The 20,100-nt window shown below is 35.1% G+C and overlaps 1 protein-coding gene across 1 annotated transcript in view; it reads right to left on the minus strand.

Annotated features, from left to right (window-relative positions):
• DNAH7 (dynein axonemal heavy chain 7) overlaps positions 1-20,100 on the minus strand; it is a 118,951-nt gene that overhangs the window by 52,890 nt on the left and 45,961 nt on the right. The window contains 10 exon segments of the mRNA XM_026091747.1: positions 49-175; positions 2,674-2,842; positions 6,021-6,176; positions 9,447-9,644; positions 11,185-11,409; positions 12,072-12,203; positions 12,536-12,712; positions 13,562-13,744; positions 14,803-14,952; positions 19,826-20,074. Of these exon segments, the coding sequence (XP_025947532.1) occupies positions 49-175; positions 2,674-2,842; positions 6,021-6,176; positions 9,447-9,644; positions 11,185-11,409; positions 12,072-12,203; positions 12,536-12,712; positions 13,562-13,744; positions 14,803-14,952; positions 19,826-20,074 (1,766 nt within the window).

Below are 20,100 nucleotides of genomic sequence, written 5' to 3' on the forward strand. Positions count from 1 at the left end.
AATTTAAATACTGACTTTGATTTTTCCAAATACGTAAAAGTCACTTACCATGTAGTCAGATGCCAGTTTAAGATTCTAGAAAAAATTGTATACATGGATTCATCATCAAACTCATTAATAGTAACTGTATTGAAGTGTCGCAAGAATCGTGGCGTTACTGGGTTTCAACCACCGCCTAAAAATTAGAAAGCATAAATACTGCAAATAATAGAAAAATTTAGACTAAAACAGTAAAGCCGAGCAATTTTTTTTCTACTATTCATTTCTAATACAGCCATCAGGCTCATGTACACTAATGAATGCAATGAGACAGAAAAAAATATTCACATTATTCAGTGTGGATCTGTTCTCCTGTAAACAACAGCAGTCTGTAAAATACAGACTGAAGTGGTCAAGATTACATATATGTAGAGAGTTGACACTATTTTAACTATGCTTTTGGCATGGAAGCAAAAATTTTTTTATCATAAACTCTAAACCTATGTTCTTAATTTTCAAAGCATGCCATGAAAGAAGCCTCTGTAACTAATGCTGTGTCCTTTATTCAATTTAATTTAAATTATATCTCAGCTGAGTAGCTACAAGAAGTGGTTGAGAAGTGGGCAAGCTTCCATTCCTAACATCAGGAGCACAGTTAAAGGCAAATCCACAGGAGGTAGATCCACCAGCATAAAACTGGCAAGTTAGACACAAGATTTAGGAGCCTGCACAAATGAAACTAAGACTTCTGACCTGGAGCTATCTCACATTCAGTCAGCTGAGACTGCAAGCAAAACTAATGATTATCTAAACTGAACTGTGCATGCTTTGCTAGAATCTACTGAGGAGTCTCAATATTTTATGCTAAATAGACCAAGAGACAGTTATTCATCTTACTTCCTTCTACCTCAACTAAAGTTGTCTCTTGGACACAGTACTTCACAATGCATCTTAAAGTTTACACATATACTGATGGCAAAATTATACAAGCTATTAGATTAAAACATGTATTCTATCCAGAAGATAAGGCTTCTCAAATAACAATTTTAAACCTAACTTTAACAAAATAGCTTTAAAAGAATAAATATTGCTTCAATAGCACTGTATACACGTGTGCAGAAGGTTTCAGAATTTAATTTCTATATTCAGAGAAAAATTTAACTAAACACAGGCTGAACAAAAGAATATAATTCTGAGACTTCTGGAAGCAGCTTCTGATATAAAGTTACTAAAATAAATTCTTCAGCCTGAAGCTGAACTGTGATATTTGACACAAATAGTTAGGACCATTAACTTATTCATTTGATCAGTCTGTTTTGTACCAYTCAACCAGAAGAGTACTAGAACAAAACTGGCTACAGATTTCTCCAGAGAAAGAAAATTCTACCCATTTTCAAAATAACTTAGTCAGTTCTATATCACCACCCTGATAGAGGAATGTAGCATGAAGGTAGGCTTTACAGCAAAAGTGTCTCCAAGATTTGGCCTGTGTAAAAAAGACCTGTGCTTTTATATATAAATAACCTGTAAGTTATGCCAGAAGCTAGTACAATTCATGACTTCACCTCAGCTTTAGGAAAAGTAAGGATGGCTTAAAGATTTTCAGTTTCCTTCTGCTCAGTTATTCCACGACTGACCCTTAGATATAGTGCTTTGAATTGTATATGAACACTGCCTTTAATTTTAAATGATTGTAAGAAGCAATTTTGCTTCTTCAGGAAACCGGATAGATGAATAAGTGATCCTAAACACTGTCACGCATCACTGCTCAAAACGCAAAGGTACGTATCAGCAGAGGACATTCACTGGCTACAGTCTGTGTGCATGTGTGCGTGTGCGCACATGCGCGCGCACGTGTGTGTGTGTGTGCGTGTGCACATGTGCGCTTAAAAACATTTCTATAAAAGAAAGAGAGAAAAGTCAGGGAAGCTCAAGGGTAAAACGGAAGGAACACGCCAGTCACAGCCTGATTAAGCACTGTAAATGTTATGCTCAGAACGGCTTTGACAGAAACTTGTTAAGTGGTTTGTCAGAGACAGGGCTATGAACAATTCTGTTTAAAGAAATCCTGCTACATGAGTCTTGCTGTAGTGAAGGAAATTGAATGTATAAATTCTTTAAAAACAAACAAGATACCAAAGAAACTAATTCCTCCTTTTAACTGTTACAAATGTGCAAAACTCAATTCTTTTAAGTAAATATGCAGCTCAAAAATGATAGCGATAGAGTAAATCCATACTTATCTCTATCTATATATTGTCAGTATGTAAACAGGCTATCAGAAATAAAATTACCTCTTTTTGTCATACAGTTTACTTCATTTTTGCCAAATAAAGGCAAGGTTTATCTGCCTAAAAACTCCACTTAGCACCATTTAAGAAAAACTTAAAAGGAGAATAAAATTTATTGAAGGACAACAGAAGGTCTCATTAGACCAAAGGAATTTCAAAAATACTGTATAGACACATTCTTGCCTTCCTACAAGGCAATCTTTCTTACTGGCAGGCTTGGGTAGCTTCTTTGCTGCCCCCCAACCACTCTACCATGCCTCCTGTTCATGTTTCCTACAAGCAATGGGTTCCTTGAATCCTATCCCTTCCAACAGACACCCAAGCTCTAAAATTATACATCAGTAAGCATTCAGCCTTCAGAAACCAAAGAAACAGGAAAAAACATATAATACGCATCTTTTACCTGGGAGTCCCATGGCACATATGATCTGAATATCCACCAGTTTAATCACTGAGGAGTCTTTAAGGTCATACCATATCCAGTGATCTAACCACTGACGCAGTAATTCAACAGGGGGTTGAGCACCGTAGACCTCTCGTGCTGGCATATTAACATCATCTACAAATACAACCTGAAAAGGAAAACATAAATGATTATATATTTAACTGAATATATGCCATCATTTGGCTTGATTCCAAAAACACTGCACATCAATTCACTCCCACTGATATGAATGCAAGTAAAATAAGTATGTGGTTTTGAAAAGTGGCCCTATTGCTGAGTTAAATAATAACTAAACTTATGAAGTAACTGTGTCTGTCTAAAGCTGTTCCAAAACGTACCTGCAGAGGAGAGAAAAAGTGTATTTGTCTTCTTATTTTGGAGTGTATTTAATGAAAAAGGGCAAACCAGCACTTGCTTTTTAAACTTTAGTGTCCTACTCACATGCCTTGAGTTCTGTTTTTTGGAAACAGAAAATTCTTTTAAATTTATTAAATATATTTTAAATCTATTAAATATTAAATCTTTCTCAACTGTTCCTATAAACCACAGACCACTGCTTATCAGAAAACTACTTCAAACAATTAACCTACTGTGACCAATGCACGTTCTACACACACATTTATTTTATCCCCTTTYTTCTCATTCTCTGCATGACAGAGAGCAGAAATTTGGTCAAAATTAAAACAGGTTATATCATGGGCCTTGTAATCTATTTAGCCTTTTAACTTGGGCAACATAATGAGATGGCTATGAAGAGGGTTATTGGTCAACACAGATTAAAACAAAAATTCATCTCAGGAGTATCTTTACTTTTTYAAGAATAGTCTAAGATAAATCTTAAAAGAACAGCTTTTTGAGAGAAATAACCTCAAAACACTATCTTTAAATGGTACTTCCTTCTGGAACTTCTAATAAAAAAAAACATATTTTGCTTTTCATAATGAGCAATAGTAGCTAGGAAATACTGAAAATAAGAAAAAACAAACATACTGAGGTCATGTTGTATAGTCATCAAATACAACAGCAGACAACTTTAACGGTGCTTTTGAAAGTGCTACTGTAAATCACTGTTCAAAAAATACAAAAAGTCTATAGGAATCCTAAGAGTATCATTTTTTAAATGAACACATCTTTCACAGTAATTTAAACATAATAATTCAATTTTCCTTAGAAACTAAATTTTTCCCTAATCTGGGTTACAAAATATGATGATGGAAACTCCTTAGTTTTCAATTTTCAGTCTCATTGCAATTCCTCTASATAGAGGAGAAAAGGATTTGTTCACTGCAGGAAAAGAAAAAAGAATGTTATATTCTAATGTCCTTCTCAAGCTTCTGATTACTCAGGAGGTCCACACTGACCTTGAAAGGTTTGCCAGGAGTCAATGATAATGACATAAAAGATTTAAATCTCCTTAATACCCCAAGATCATAGAATTATTCAGGTTGGAATGGACCTCGGAGTTCATCTGCTCCAACCTCCTGCTCAAAGCTGAGCTCTCAACACTGATTTCAAACCAGGTTGCTCAGGGCTTTATCTTGACAGATCTTGAAAAGCTCCACAGACCCTTATTTACCCTCATAGTGACTTTTTTTCCTTATATCCAGTCCCTGGTTTCTATTTACAATTATTTGCTCTCATTTTGCTGTTGGGCACACTAACAAAGAGCTTGGCTTCATCTTCTTGTCTCCCTCCTCATCAGTACTAGAAGGCTGTCATTAGGTCCTCCTAAAGCTTTCATTTCTCCAGGTTGAACAAGGCTTTCTCCTAGTTTCACATAGCTTGTGCTCCCGTCCCTCGACCATCTTGGCGATCCTCTGCTGAACCTACTTGAATTATCAACATCCTTCCTGTCCTGTAGGGTCCAAAACTGAATGTAGTATTCCATTCTAACAAGCACTGAGTAAAAAGGAATAATCACTTTCCTTGAACAACTGAGCTATGAATTTCCTAACAGCATCCATGCATGCCTAGCCAGCGCTTCTGCATTTCTCTCTTACAGACTGTCCTCACCTCCCCCTCCTGTACACATCCTTTTTGAATTGGACCAACAGTTCCTTTTTCAGCTAAGCCAGTCTCTTGATACATCTACTCATTTTCTTGAGTGTCAAGATGGACTGTTCCTGTCCTCGGAAGAGGTTGTCTGTAAAGATCTGCCAGCTCTCTTGAACTCCTTTGCCTTTCAGAGCTGCCTCCCTCCCACAGGATCTCATCTACCAGTTCCCTGAATAAGCCAAAGTCTGGTCTCCTAAAGCTCAAGGTTTCTGCTCTCATATTCTCCTTTCTCACTCCCTTCAGGATCTTGAACTCTTTCATTTCCTGACTGCTACAGACAAGGCTGCCACTGACCTTACATCCCCGACCAGTTCTTCCTTGCACACGAGCAGCATATTCAGGAGACCATTAAGCCTTGTTGGCCCATGCAGCAGCTRTTAAGAAGCTGTGCTCATTGCCCCACAGAAATGACCTGGATTGCTTGTGTTTGGCTGTGGTGCCCTTCCAGCAGATGTCAGCGAAGTAACACATCTGTGATGTGGAGACTTCCATGAGTYGACTGTGCAAGATTTTTTCTACTTCTTCACCCTGACCAGGTGGTCCATAACAAACTCCTACCATGAGGTCACCTTATTGGTAAATGGCAGGCTCACCTCACCTAGTTGACTGGCAGGCTGCATCCACTCCTACCTTATTCTTTCCCTTTATCCAAGGGATCAAGGAGAATACCACCTGGGCTCCCATGTCCTTCACCTTTGCTCCCAGAGCTCTGTAATCCTTTTTGGTTTATTCCAGCTCTCCCATTAACAGCTCATTGGTGCCCATGTAGATGAGCAACAAAGGGTAATAGTCTGAGGGCTGAACAAGCTTCAGTAGTCTCTCCACAGTATACTAGATCCAGGCCTCCAGCAAGTGACAAACTTTCCATGATTTCCCTTCCAGATTTCTATAAAACTCTGAAACCACAATACTGCCAAGAGTTATGCTGTCAGCAACCTGCTTGCCCACACAGAAGTCTTATCTCAAGGATAAGATCACAAAATATGGAGTGGGAAGTGTGATAATGCTGTTCACAGTTATTCATATCATTTTCTTCTGTTGATTAAAATAAGATGTATATTACTGGGGGAAGGGAGAAGAAGGGAAACATGAGGATCTCTATTAGGAGAATTATACCTCTGACTGTTTACTTCAAAGTAAGTATCCTTTCTTAATATTACTTGTGATCACAGTTGAGAAAATAATGCATTTACATACTTACTTGCATTTACACACTTATTTATGTACATAAATATATGTATATCAGTTACCATTCTTTTCCCAAGAGGAGGTCCAAAAACTCTTTTTCTCCTTTTATCCAGCTTTGACATGATAATATTCTGAGTCTGAGCTGCTGTAGTTTGTGCTGAAAAGTTAATGAGTAGTGGCTTGTAGACTTCTTTATTCAAATTATTTAAAAGAAAATTCTGGAAGGATTGTGAAGAGGAAACAGTTGAACTACATATGTAGATAACACAAATTCTATAGCACTTCAGCAAATGACAATCAACCTAAACAGATATTTTTACATCATTTTTATTTCATCTAAAATTTTAAAATAGTAATTTATCTCTAACAGAATTATTTAATAATGATATTTCATCAGATAAACCAATTCTCTTGGATGATTCAAAATATAATAACCTTAATTTGTCAGAGAAAATTTTCTACCTCCCAACATAGATATTTTCACATTTTCTCAAAAAAAATCTACCTATTATATAAATTTAGTATGTTAATATTTTGTACAAATGCATCACTGCATAATACCAATTAGATCTGACTAGATTCATATTGCCTTACAAATCCACATCCAAATTTGCACAAGTATCCACAAGTCCAAGTATTTATGCCTATTTTTGATGAGTCTCCAGGAATACTTCTTTCAAAGAGCGTAGCAAGAGTATCTAAAAATAAGCTTTACCCTAAAAATTATTAGTATTTTGTAATACTCCTGCCTTCCAAAGTCCCTTTTGTCAGCTGCCATTTAACCTCTGGGGGAACTCTATGTGAAGGTCACCATTTCAAGTAAGACTCATGGGACTCAYTTCATAACTAGTCTCAATTTGTCATTTAAACTAATGATGTTATCTACTCACAGAAAACAGAATAAGGATGTAATAACTCACTAGGAAACACCAAGTATTCCCTCTGTTCCAAGTGGAACCTATCTGGGCAGCAGAACACCACAGTGTTTTAGAATGCAGTGTGAGAGTTTGTGTTAGATAGCAGAACACCGTTTAAAGACAAAAACACCTTTCTGATGGGAAAAAAGATTATCTTGATCTGTCAGATCCATCTGAAGAATTAACACTGATCAACCTTTTCATGTAGTAAATTAGAAGCCTTTTCTGTATTACTCATACTTTTCTTTTAATAACATGACAAAATTAGAATGAACAAAGTATCACTCAGTGACTGAATATGAAAAAAAAGGAACTAGTCTATCCCAAAATAATGATGACTCAATTATTTCAAAATGCTAACAAAGTCTGCTTTCAATCATGCAGTCTAACTTATCCCTTTAGAAAGAAGAAACAATATTTGCAGATTTGGAAAAACTGAAAAAGCATTAATCTTGACTTCTGATTCAAATACATAAAGTTACAATGCTTTTTACAAGTGTATTATTTCCTTTTGATTATAGTTTCAAGAGCTCTGAAAAATATATTGTATTTGGCTGTAATAAGTCATTACTTAAATGTTTTTATTACTATCATGTGTTTTAATTATCATTAGGCATATATATATATACACACATACACACACACACATACACACACACACACTCAGGATTAATATATTTTGCCTCTTCCATGTCAATGGCTTGTTTTCTGTTCAGTGCTCAGTGTTCATCTTATTTACTGAACAGAATTCACATCATATTCAAAGACAAAATTAGAAGACAAGCTTTTCTATGCCACACACCACTACAGAGACATGGAAAGGTCACAGGCAAAATATTATGCAATATTCTAATTTCACATACTAACAACTTGATATTTAAAGAACACAGACTGTTTATGATCAAATCAAAACTCTAACACACTTAAATCACAGCACTTCAGCACTCCTCCAAATCAAAAAGCATGGATTCAAATCAGCCATCCACAAAACAAGGAACACAATAATTGCCTGTGAAAAGCTTGACTTAGGTGACTTTTTTACCACTACAGAGGACATCTCTATCAGCAACAGGGACAGAATTCATCCCCCAAAGCGGCTGTTTTGCTGCATTTACAGCAAACTTTCAAACTTCTGCAAGTGGAGCAGAGGTTCTACATACAACAGTTAACAGGGTTTTGTTTTCTTTTTTTTATGTACACAGAGTAATATCTACAGTTGTGAGATGGGGATGCTATGGGAGGGAAAAAAAAAACTGTGTGTGATCATGTAATTTAAGAGTTTATCATAATGAACACACGAGGTGCATTCTTGTTTAAGGTAGAATTTATTAGCTTCTGAACTATCTATTTTAGAACCTTAATAACCTTTTTAATGTATTGTGTGTCTGTTATATACAAAAACTATGCAATCTAATCCTGCTGTCTAGATAAGGTGGCTGGTTTGAGATACCAATGTATAACATAACTTCTTTGAATATTAGGGTATTGTTGATATTGCTACTTCCTAAAAAACAAAAGTCTCATGTTGAAATAATTAACTATTTAGACACTGGAAAAAAATATTATATATATATATATATATTCTCCTTTCAACAGTCAGATTATCAACCTTAAAAATCCTGGAAGTAGATCAAGAATTATCATTTTACCAAGAATATTTTGTTTCAGAAATAACAGCAATTCTGTACTGCCATTTCCACTGAAAGTAAAAGCTCCAGTCAAATTAGATTATCACTATTATTTGAGTTTCTTTTTCATTTTCTCTCAAGGACAAGGATAAGACACATAGTAAAGAATATTCGGTATTCTGTAAAACAGGACACAAAATTGTTTTGATTTAAAACTACTTTCTGTTGGAAAGGGCAGTAACAACCAGATGTAGCTAAACGGTTATCTGAAGAAAACTGCCTGGGAAGATCTTGTTTGGCCAATTCCCCTCACCACTATAGTCACATCCTATAAACAATTCTTTGGGAATACTGCTTTTAATTTTTTGGCTTCCTTTTTCTTTCAGTGACAAAATTCTTGTTCTTTCCTGTTTACTGATATATACAATTGCCATAGTAGCATCTGACTAGCAAAGGTTATTATTTCTTTCTGAATTTTTCAGCAGTAATAGCAGCATACATTGCTGCTGCTTCTAACTCTAGAGAATGTATGCGTTTTCCTGTTTTGAGCAATCCTGATTGGATACCTTATTAAATAGCTTAGTCCTTTGTGCATTGGTTTCTGTGTAGACTATCCCAAGTATACATTGCCTATAATCACAATGAAAAGTAAATCAATACAGGAACAAAACTGAAGAGTCCTGTTTCAGTTGTATTAGGCTCTTCTTAAGAATTTAGTTTGGAAATACATAGCAAAAACAAAAACAAACAAAAAAACACCAAAAAACTTTACTTTTTGCTATGCAACTGCATTTTGTAGTAGCATAAAACTAATGTGACCCATAATTTCATTTCATAACATCCAACAATTAATATTTCATTTTCCTTTTATAAACAATTTAATCAGATTATTCCTCATCTTACAACTTTAACAAGCTACAACATTAGTATTAAAAGCACTTACAGTAATATAGGTGCTCTTTCCAGTTCCTGTTGGCCCCACAAATATAGAAGGCTTTCGATGCACTGTCAACAATTCCATCAATGCCATGTATCGAACAGTATCCAGAGTTGGTACAATTATTTCATTAAACATCATATCTCGCGGTATAGGAGGAGCTGACTTTAGTGTTTCCATCCAGGGTTCCCAAATTCCTGCTCCCTATTTTAATTTATATGAAAGTCAAATATTTAAAATAAATAGTAAAACCAGCGCAGAATCAATGCAAATAGCAAACCTGAAGTTCTGCGATATAATAGATGGTTTTTACTGAACAATTTTTAGAAGTATTAAAAATTAAATCTCACAGATTTGGTTCAGAAATATAACTGAAATATATTTAACTTTATACAATGCAGTATTTTCAATTCAAAGGATAAGAAACACAGTGACTGTGCCTCAAGCATGCAATGACTGAAAGGCAAAAACTTCGTTTAATCTTTTACATCCATACACATATAATGTATATAGTAGAAAAACACATATAAGTACACATACACCATATAAACATGTAAATAAAATAGGAAGTTACTGTATAAATTTATCACTAAAAAAAGCATTGTTGTCCTTGCCACAGACTCTCCTCATTCTTAATACCGCCAAACTATTTGGAGATGGATCAATTTTAGTGCTGAAGCTCCATAGCAAAGCTTTCTCCTCTAGTTCAACCTATTAGAGGAGTTTTTAAAAGGTGCAGAATCTCTCCAGCAATCAATTATTAGCATAAGGATGAAAAAAAAAAATTAAACAACTGTATGTCCCATCTATCCCCCAAAACTTCTCTCTTGATATAGAAGTCATAAAACTTCTAGAGATTGCTCCCTCCTCAAGGCTTTCTTAGAGGGGGCATATTCCCAGCTCTGAACGGAAAATCCTTTTTACTGGTGGAACATGGTTTTATGGATTACGATCAGACGACATAAAGCCCTTACTGATGATCGAAATCTCAGCCACTTTCCTTGGCATGATGCATGAATCATGCATGAGCCGAAATCTAGACAAATGTAATTCCCATTGTACTGCAACAGGACTTCACAGGAATAATAAACTCAGACTGCCCAGATCTGCTGCAGATTTAGGTAGCAGCACAGTGTAAAATTGCCCAACAGGCTCAGGATAGGAAGAAGGTTTTTGCATTCTGAATTTTTGCTTGCTCATAAACAGCATCAAAAAAGGGTGTGTCTATTTTATCTTGGAGTCTCTGGAGTATACTAGGTCCACTGAGTGAAGTTTTCTTCTTCATTGGGAGAGTCACAGTATATATTCACATGTTCATCCCAGGGAAAAAGAGCAGAGGAGAAGGAGAGGCACAGAAGTAGCCTACCAGAGTAATGAAAGGTCTATGGTCTAAAATACATTAAGTGCTTCCTCAACCTAAGAAAAGAACTGAAATGAGAACAAAATAATCTTGCAAGAAAAAAAGAATAAAAAATAATAGAACAAAATAACCAGTTAAGATTTTCTGCCTACTTGTTCTGTCACAACAGGCAAATATTCTGGTGGCCAAAAAACCCAGCCTTGTTACTGCAATTCCCAGCCAGAACACTAGACCATTACTAGTTTGCAAGGAGGGATATACTGTCTATTTACTGATAAAAGAAGCCAGTAGCAGAAATAAATTTACAATAGCAATATAAACCCTGTACCATTCATAAAAGATTACTTCAAAATGGGGATCCACATCTTATTTTGCAGTCCTCACCTTTTTGACAAACTGATAATCATAAATTGTTCCTTCTGCTGGAAATGGGACTGCAAAAGCCTTTGAAGGTTGTTGATCAATACTGCTCAACAATTTATATCTTTCTCTTGTCTCCTCACTAATCAGTCCATTAAGCATTTCTCGCAGAACTTTGTCAAATTTCAGTCTATCATCCTCCTTACAGCTAGCTCCAACAGACCATATCAGTGAAAATACAAAAATACCCTAGGAGTTGGAGAAAAAAGAAATATATCTTCAGCAGCTGTGTATTACAAAGTTCTTATTCATTGAAGTCAAAGAAATCTTTGCTACCAATCAGAAGAGAAGCATGCTGGACCAACTTGCTCTTGCATATAAAACATGGCACCATCGTGATGGCAGTAGAAAACAGCATTTACATTAACTGCTAGCATTTTTTCACCTTTGGTGTGCAGCAAAATGCTTGACTTGCTCCATGCAGAGCCCTTATTTTGAGAAGGTTCAAGCACAGACTGCTGTTTATTCCACAACAGTTTGTCTGTTAGTCAAAGGCCTACCCCACACAGTGCTGGATGCATTTGTTAACAGGCCTTTCCTTGGATTCTAATCTTTAGGTAGCATCGAATTAAGTAGGAATAAACTGAGATACCGGAAACTGGAGAATCGCATAAAATTTTCTTTAGCTGTTTGTATAAAATTCACTAAGCTTATATCAAGAAATCAAGCACAAAAGCCTCAACTAAGTATCAAGTAAAAAGTAGCTATTATGTAGGCAATGGTATTTTCCTCAATGATCATTACAAAACATTTGTCCTAATGACCAAATACAGGTTTTCTCTCTTGTGATTACTATTCCAGTAAAGCCTGATTTGGAACTCCCTATTCTGTATGTTAAACATATTGCCTACCTCAAGCCAAGAGAAAACGTCATGGTCACTCATAGCTTTAATTTTAGCTTCATCAGCAAATTCATCCATCGTGCAGTCCATCAGATTCATCAATGATTGAACTAAGTTTGTATCTGAAGTAGGAGACAATTCCTGAAAAGAAAGAAGAAATATTCTCAGATGCAGGTCTATTTTATTCACTGAAAAGAACCTGCTGCATGGTGGGAATTTTTTCATTTCTGTTTATTTACTAATTGTGAAGATAACAAAAAACCTGTAGGATAAATGTGCCTAAGATACATTTAGAAGCACATTAAAACTTAAGTCAATTACACAAACAGAAACCTTACTCACAGCCTTCATCTAAACAGCTGTGTATAAAGATAAAAAATATAAATCATTATGGTCCCATTAAAATGATTTGTTCCTTTAGCATGCGAGAGTGAAAATAATTTTTGGCTGTCAGAAAGCTCTCCCTATCCTACCTTTGTGCATTTCCTAATAAACTCGAGAGAAAGCGGAGCCATTCTGTCAAACAGGCCTATTATAAATTCTTTATGCACAGAGCTGATGCCTGGATGCATTACATTTAGCCAAGACATCATTAATGGTCTCCAGCCTAACATGTGGGGCTCCATATAGACCATACCACATCTTGAAACCTAAAAATAAAACAAAAAACAGGTGTGCATTAGCTTATACAAGCCCTAATTTTTTTTCCTGTTTAAAAGAAACTAAAATAACATTCAGTGTTATAATATACAGCTTCTGGGATTATTAGAAGCTGGCATAAATTGTACCAAACTGCATCTAAAAATGCATTGTCAGTGTGGTTCTGTGAGCCCCGAGACATACAAAATTCAAACCTAGCTTTATTCTTGAGCCAATGGGAAAACTAATGGCAAAGACAGAAGATTTTCTTCTTGAATAGATTTAGATCCCAACTTTAACGGCATAACAAATAATAAACTGGCTACTACACTTAATTTTTAATTGAGTGTTATATCAGTTTTAAGTCAAAATTCCTTCCTCATATTCTGTTCTGTTTACATTATTATCAGAACCTCTATTCATATTCAAGAAAAAATTTTTGCACTCCACAAAGTACCAACAGAAAAAATAGGTGYGATAGAGATAGACAGAGCCAGAAATCCAGTGACTGACGATTTTACCAGAATTTGTCTGGGAGATTAAAGATTCACACATAAATTTTGTTCTTCTTGTCAGACACTTACAGGGGCCTGGCTCCCTTTTCAGGGAGTAACAGTAACAGGGTCTTCTGGGGAACATATGTAATTTCTCATATCATATTGCTTATATTTTTCATAGTCTTACAAACAAAAAATCTAATCTACAATGTTACTTTAACATTGTTAATATCAAAGAAATACAAGCTTATAATTACTATTCTTACTTAAGCATATTTTTAAAAAATTAGAAGAGAATATCTTCACAGTATGTCTGAATAACGAAATAGATCTGTAATTGGTCTTTCAAAGACAGGTACTTACAGTAGCAGGAGAAGCAACTTCTAAATCCATTGGTTCAAAAATAAGGCTCATTTGCTGTGACATCTGGATGATCTCTCCACTCATAAGGCACAACTTTTTGTTATCATCAAGCACAGTATTCATATTTTCAATCCATACTGCATCCACCGGTCCATCAAAAATCAGCCACTTTCTGTCTGGGGTCTGGTTTGCAGAAAATATTTTTAATCAGATATTTATATTTTATTATTTTCCACAAACAATAACTGAAAATATTTTAAGTACAGAGTTGTACTCAGCAGCAGTTTCTGAAAATGATCACAACTTATACTCACAATCTAGTTTTATAACTTTAAAGCATGTATCTGTAGTTAACTTCAGAAGGTTAATCATCTCTTTGACTAGAGTCTTTCCCTTATATCTGTAGAGCAATACATCAGTCAAACTGCAATTTAAATTTTAAATTTAAATATTCTGACTTAAACAAAGTGAGACTCTTAATACAACAAATTGCTACTCATCATTACTACTTACTCGATACTTACCACAAAAGTCAATAGGACTAATTTAAGGAATATGGTATTACTAAAACTATACACAGAATGAGTTTGGTACTCTCCAAGATAAGCAAACAATTACAGGTATTCCTCATATTTCTTACAGGAAAACACAAAGCAGTTGTGCAGTCCTGCAAATGCTATTAGTGATCATGAACTTTACACTGATTAACTTCAAAATGTTATTAGCATGTTTAAGTTTATAGAGGGACCAGAATTTAATACTGCAATCACTAGCAAAAACTAAGGTGTCTGTGGGATAGATGCAACTTTCATCATATACAGTGAAAATGTTTCAGTGGACTTCAATGGAAGTTCAACCACAAGCTACAGTCAGACGGCCATTTCTTCTAAAATAAATGGCAAAATTCCCAATACATAAACAGTGCAGATTTGGGCCAAAAATTAGAGGAAATAAGGAAGGACAATATGGTAGAAGGATTAAATATTTATTTATAACATATGCAAATAAAATCATATTTTTTTCTTGCATAAGGGCTTATGAAACACAAATAATAATTCACCAATATCCAAGAAGTACATTGCAAAGGAGCATGTGAGAACCAAGCCAAATTGCAGTCTCTGCATTCAAATGATTAGTCCTACAAATCCTACAGTTGTTGTGCATACAACATAGCGTTGAACTCTTAAATGTAGGTATTGAAAAGTCAGTTCTCAAAATGCTTTAATCCTGTTGGTACTCACTGGAGAAGAAGCAAACGCTCTGAAGCTCACTGCTAGGATGCCATCTGACCATTCATGTGAGACTGGATCAAACTGTCCATACAGCTGACCCATTGTTATAGACTTAGGATTCAAAACAGTGATCTGAACCTTGTTTTCTTCCATCAGCCCCTAAAAACACAGATGTGATGCCATCTGTTAATACTGAATATGCAGTTTATTATGACATGTGTTTTATTTTGAATTTTACAGCTCTATATTATTAAATCTTCAAAAAAATTGCWTTAGGTTAGAGCAGGAAAGACATCACATATTATACTGTAAAGATAGTTGAAAAATGTTTAAAGAAAATTATCCCATCTTTATCACAGGTAACTGAAAGTCTAAGTCTAATTTTAATACTGAGTGGTAGCTTGATAAAGGTTGGGGTTTKGGGGTTTTTTTTGTTGTTTTTTTTTAATGTTTGTGTACAGGAAATTAGGCCTGTCAAGAGACCCAAGTTCTATTCCCACTTACAGGGATGACAATAGCCAAAACCCTTTGTATCTTCATTCAATTTTTCCCATGCTTAACAAAGGAATAAATACGACTGTCGTGATAAATTTCTGAGGTTGACACTACAATAGCGAAAAAGATTTTTATTACTTAAACCATAGAAAGATATCTAATTTTACTTTTTGATTAACTGGAACTGATTCTTTTCTTCTCTCCTTGTGACCAAACACGACATTTAATATTGCACACATTAGAGATGAGGTAGGTGAAAACCTCTGTTTTATAGGAATGAATTACAGGCAAAACTGACAAATTCCATACATTCATTTGAACACCAACTTACTACAGCCTCATAATATAAGAAACGTTAGCCTCATAATATAAGAAAGGTTCATGATTTAAGGAAAAAAAACCCTCTTTCTTTCCAAAAGCAGCCCTATTGTTTACAAACAAGAAGTGATGAATTAGGAGTTCAGCATTACATCATGCCTGTTTTAACTGCCTTCCTCCCACAGATATATGTCTTCTTTGATTACATTTCCTCTGTGAAATATAAAATTCAGGATTTTTTATTACACTATTTCAAAGAAGAAACAATTATTTACACAAAAATTCATGATTACTACTCCAATCTGACAGATTGTATTGAGGTACAGTTCCTGCTAACATTCTTTTTTATTTCACCAAAGTGAATATTCAGAAAGGAAATGTGGTATTTAAAGCAATGGGAAAACAGAAGGTAACTCCTTTGAAATAATTATCACCTATGTGAACAGCAAAAACACAAGCATGACAAAAATACAATTAAAAAAAATTTAAATAAAGCGATTTTGACATGGTTGCCCAGTTAAAAAATTAAACTGCTATAACGATAAAAATTTAGATTTACAATCTTCAAGATTCAGAAGTACATTACAGTTTTCTTTTGTATTGTTCCTGTTAGCAGCTTCTTACCTCATTCATCACAAATCTTTCCTTTGCATCTTATTCATCACAAAAGTCCCGTATTTATAAAATTCAAATATAGTAGCAATATGGCTGCTGGAGTTCCCAGAACTAAACACTAATCATCAGTTCAGATTAATGAGAAGATTTTTTTCAAGAAGGCAGAAATCCTCCAAGAACTAACTGTTCCCCTAAAGAAAATGAAATTCTGTTGACTAGTCCTACCCCAGCTCTTTTTTTTKKGGGGGGGGGGAATCCAAGAGGTGGGTTGGCCATTTAATTAATCATTATGGTTGATCGAGGAGCAGAGCTAAGAGGAAGAAAATTATCAGGTAAAAATTTGTCACTCTAGCACATAACTTTTCCCCTTAACAAACAAAAGCAGGAAGGAGTGGGCAGTGATTCACAAAATTAAAAGAAAAAGCAGAAACCTTATTAATATTATTATGGTGGAGTGACCGGCAGGAACAGAATTTCTCCTGCACATCCAAAGCAAAAACTTCATAATTTATCTATCATATAGAAAGCAAATAAGCAACAGCTTTTTATAAAGGATCATAAAAATAGAGTTCTGTTTCATGGCAATAGCAATTAGAAAGTTTAGCCCATCTAGTCTTGCTGATAGTCTGCATGAAAATATAGGTGCCTGCCTAAGGCACTAAGGAAATTAAGCAATTTTTCTAAGGTGTTTGGTTGTATTTTTCCAGCCTGACAGTCAGAAGAAATTCAGTGTCCTGAAGATCACTTACACTTCATGGTTATTACTATGTTTATCTAGAGCTGACAGCATTGTACATACCAAGGGATAGACTTTAATGAAGAGAATTTTCTGAAAATCCTAATAAGTAAATTAAATTTGATGAGTTTAGTGAAAAAAAAAAAAATCCTAATTTAATTCTTCCCGGATAATAGAATACATTTATGAGGTCAACAGAGGCCCGCTGATTTACATGGCCCCTCTAATGTCCAGACTGTTAACTGTAGGTTACCCTGTTACCGTGATTTGCTTGCTGGAAATTACTTTGTTCCAGACCTCCTGAAAATAAAATGTTATTTGACAAAAAAGGGGGAAGTGTGTATGGATACTGGTTATGATTAGCCTTGAAGACAACGTATTTGTTGCTAGGCAGTAGATATATGTTATGCAAAGAAGGAAGACGTAATAAAATGAGATTATGAATGTCCACCAGTCCAGTGATTAGGTCACTCAGTAGTCCTGGTTTATTTAGCAGCTTAGACACAGCTTTTATTTTCTTCCTCAGTAGTTTTGACAATCTAGAAAATCTTTGAAAATCTTTGAAAATATATTTTGACAATTATAGAAAAAGATAACGGAGAACTTTTAAAATCCAGATTGCTATCTCCTTGAGACAGGAAGCAACAAGTGACTTTCAGATCTATCACTTAATACAAATTTTCTTTATGAGCTTCAGTGAGAATGTAACAGAAGGAAGCAACCAAAGAATAAGCAACCTGCAGAGACGTTCAGATCATTAACATCCTCCGAGAAATCATGAATCTTAATTCAGAAACTGCCACATGAGAAGTTAACTATGRCACTTAATCCCACTATGGTTATTGACGGAAGTACCCGATCATTTGAAACATACATGAGAATAGTTAGCTGAAGAGGAAATCTTTTGTCCACATAAAGCTACATATTTTAAGATTCTTCTTGCCTGTCACCACCTTTGGAAAGCTTGCACTTCAGAGTTTACTCGCTTCACTCTTACTATCAGTGATCCTGGGACTGGCTGCATGATCAAATATTTAAGCCCAACACACAGAATTTGAAAATCTTAGATGCAACAGAAGGCAAGGCCTATTGTAGGTTTTTATATGGTTGTAACTATCCTTCAACAATATACACAGCAAGACTGCTGTGCATGGCAAAAAAAAGAAAGATTGTTCATTAAGTTTTGACATTCTCTTTGCACTGTTATCTGATAGCGTAATACAGCATCTCCCAGGTTATGTAAAAGACAATGAAAATCTATGAAATTATTAAAATATCTAGAGGCAAACAGAATAACTACATCATTTAATTAAAAGGAAATACTGCTGCTAGACTCCACTGATGTATTTTCTGGAATGTTTTTCTTCCCTATGATGCTTCTGCTGGTGGTGGCTAAGAGAGATGTTTTGTTAAAAGGAGTTATTTAACATGAGAGGAGGAGCAAAAGGAATCAATACATAACTGTGTATCCCAAGGAGCAAATATTACCCAGACTGTATGTCCAGTGTAAACCAATAGGAATGTTTATAACAAAAGGAGAGAAAGATAAAGAATGAATTTTCTCAAAAGGAGGATCACTTATTTCCTCTTGACTCTGACTGTTTCAACTTCAGCCTAAGCGCTCATTGGTGTAACAGCTGAAACAGTGAAGAGTATTGAGGTACAAGTTTCAGAAGCATGAAAGGCTATCAAAAGTTGGCATCAGAAACGTCTGCCCTTTAAGGGCAACATCTGACTCATAGGCCTTGAAACCACAATAGACGTACTGAAGAGATTTTTATGAAGTAACATGCAGAGAAAGCTTTTGTCTTGCTTTAATAACCAAGAAGTCAGACTTGCATCTGTGTTCCCGTACACTTTAGATGTGTCTCTTGCCAGTACAAAAGAGACATCTGTGTTGCCCATCACTGACTAGTGGCTAGTCATTTCAGAAGTCTCAGATCCCAAACGCTTCATCTCAGAAACACCTACACAAGTGCCTTGTACTGAGGACACATTCCAACCTACCAGGTCAGTCACTGACCAGACTGTGAACCTAGAGCTCCTTATATCACAGAGTACTAAATACAGTAATTATGATTATTCTGCAGAAGCCTCCAAAGTCCAAGTTGCAAAATTCCAGAAATACCATATGAAACACAACCATTTTGATGGCCTGCATTTGGGAAGGATTTAGCATAGCTACATTACTGGACAACTTAAATGTTCCACAGATAACAGGTATTACCCTTTTCTCATATACGATGTGGGAAGTTATTTCACAGAACAGATCTTGGATTTCCTTTCATATCCAAAAATTACCAGAAAATTTGAAATACTTATTGATACCCTGGTTTCAAGTATAGTCAAAATTTGGGACTATTTTGTTTCTGGGTTTACATGGTTTTATTCAAAATGTTATTATAYTTTTTTACCAGGAATACCTTCAAAACTTTGTGTTAATTTATAAAGCAGGTCTATTGTTTTGTGTATTTCTTCTAAACTGAATAGTCTGTGTTAAAAGACAACTCAGTAGCTCTCATTTGAATAAGGAAACTGTCTGTAGCAGAAAATCTGTATAAAGTTTTCACAAGGAACAGCTTTATCCTAAAGTAGCTAATTCACTCCTTGTCCAAACCTATGAAAGAAATTACAGAAAACTGCACGTACAGAAACTCATGGAATGCTCTGTGCATCTTTAACATTGGGTCATCTTGCCATATGGAAGTTTGGAAGTACAGCTTCTCAATCAAATTCTTTATGGTTTCTCCTTATATTTCTAAGATCTTTAGAGCAGATTCTGTGTTTTGTATAAATACTAAAATATTTTTATAACTTTTTTTTTGAAAATAGATTTGATCAGAAATATTTATAAAAATATTTAGTTACCTTCTCACATATGTCCCCCAGTGCTCCTGCCAGAACTCGATACGCACATGTCTTTCCTCCAAATGGTTCTCCAACTATTATAAAGCCATGACGCACAATCATCATCTCATATATCTGTAGGATCTTCATAGCAAATATGTCGGTCATCTGCAAATTCATAGCATCACAGGTTTTTTTGATGGCTTCCAATAAGTCATTGTAGTCTGGTTTTGGTAGCTTCACACCAGGAAACAAATCAGAGGTAATACCCTATATCCAAAGAATGAATCGGAAAG

This window comes from Apteryx rowi, unplaced genomic scaffold (genome assembly GCF_003343035.1).
Source record: "Apteryx rowi isolate R43461 unplaced genomic scaffold, aptRow1 scaffold_92, whole genome shotgun sequence".
Lineage (NCBI taxonomy): Eukaryota > Metazoa > Chordata > Aves > Apterygiformes > Apterygidae > Apteryx > Apteryx rowi.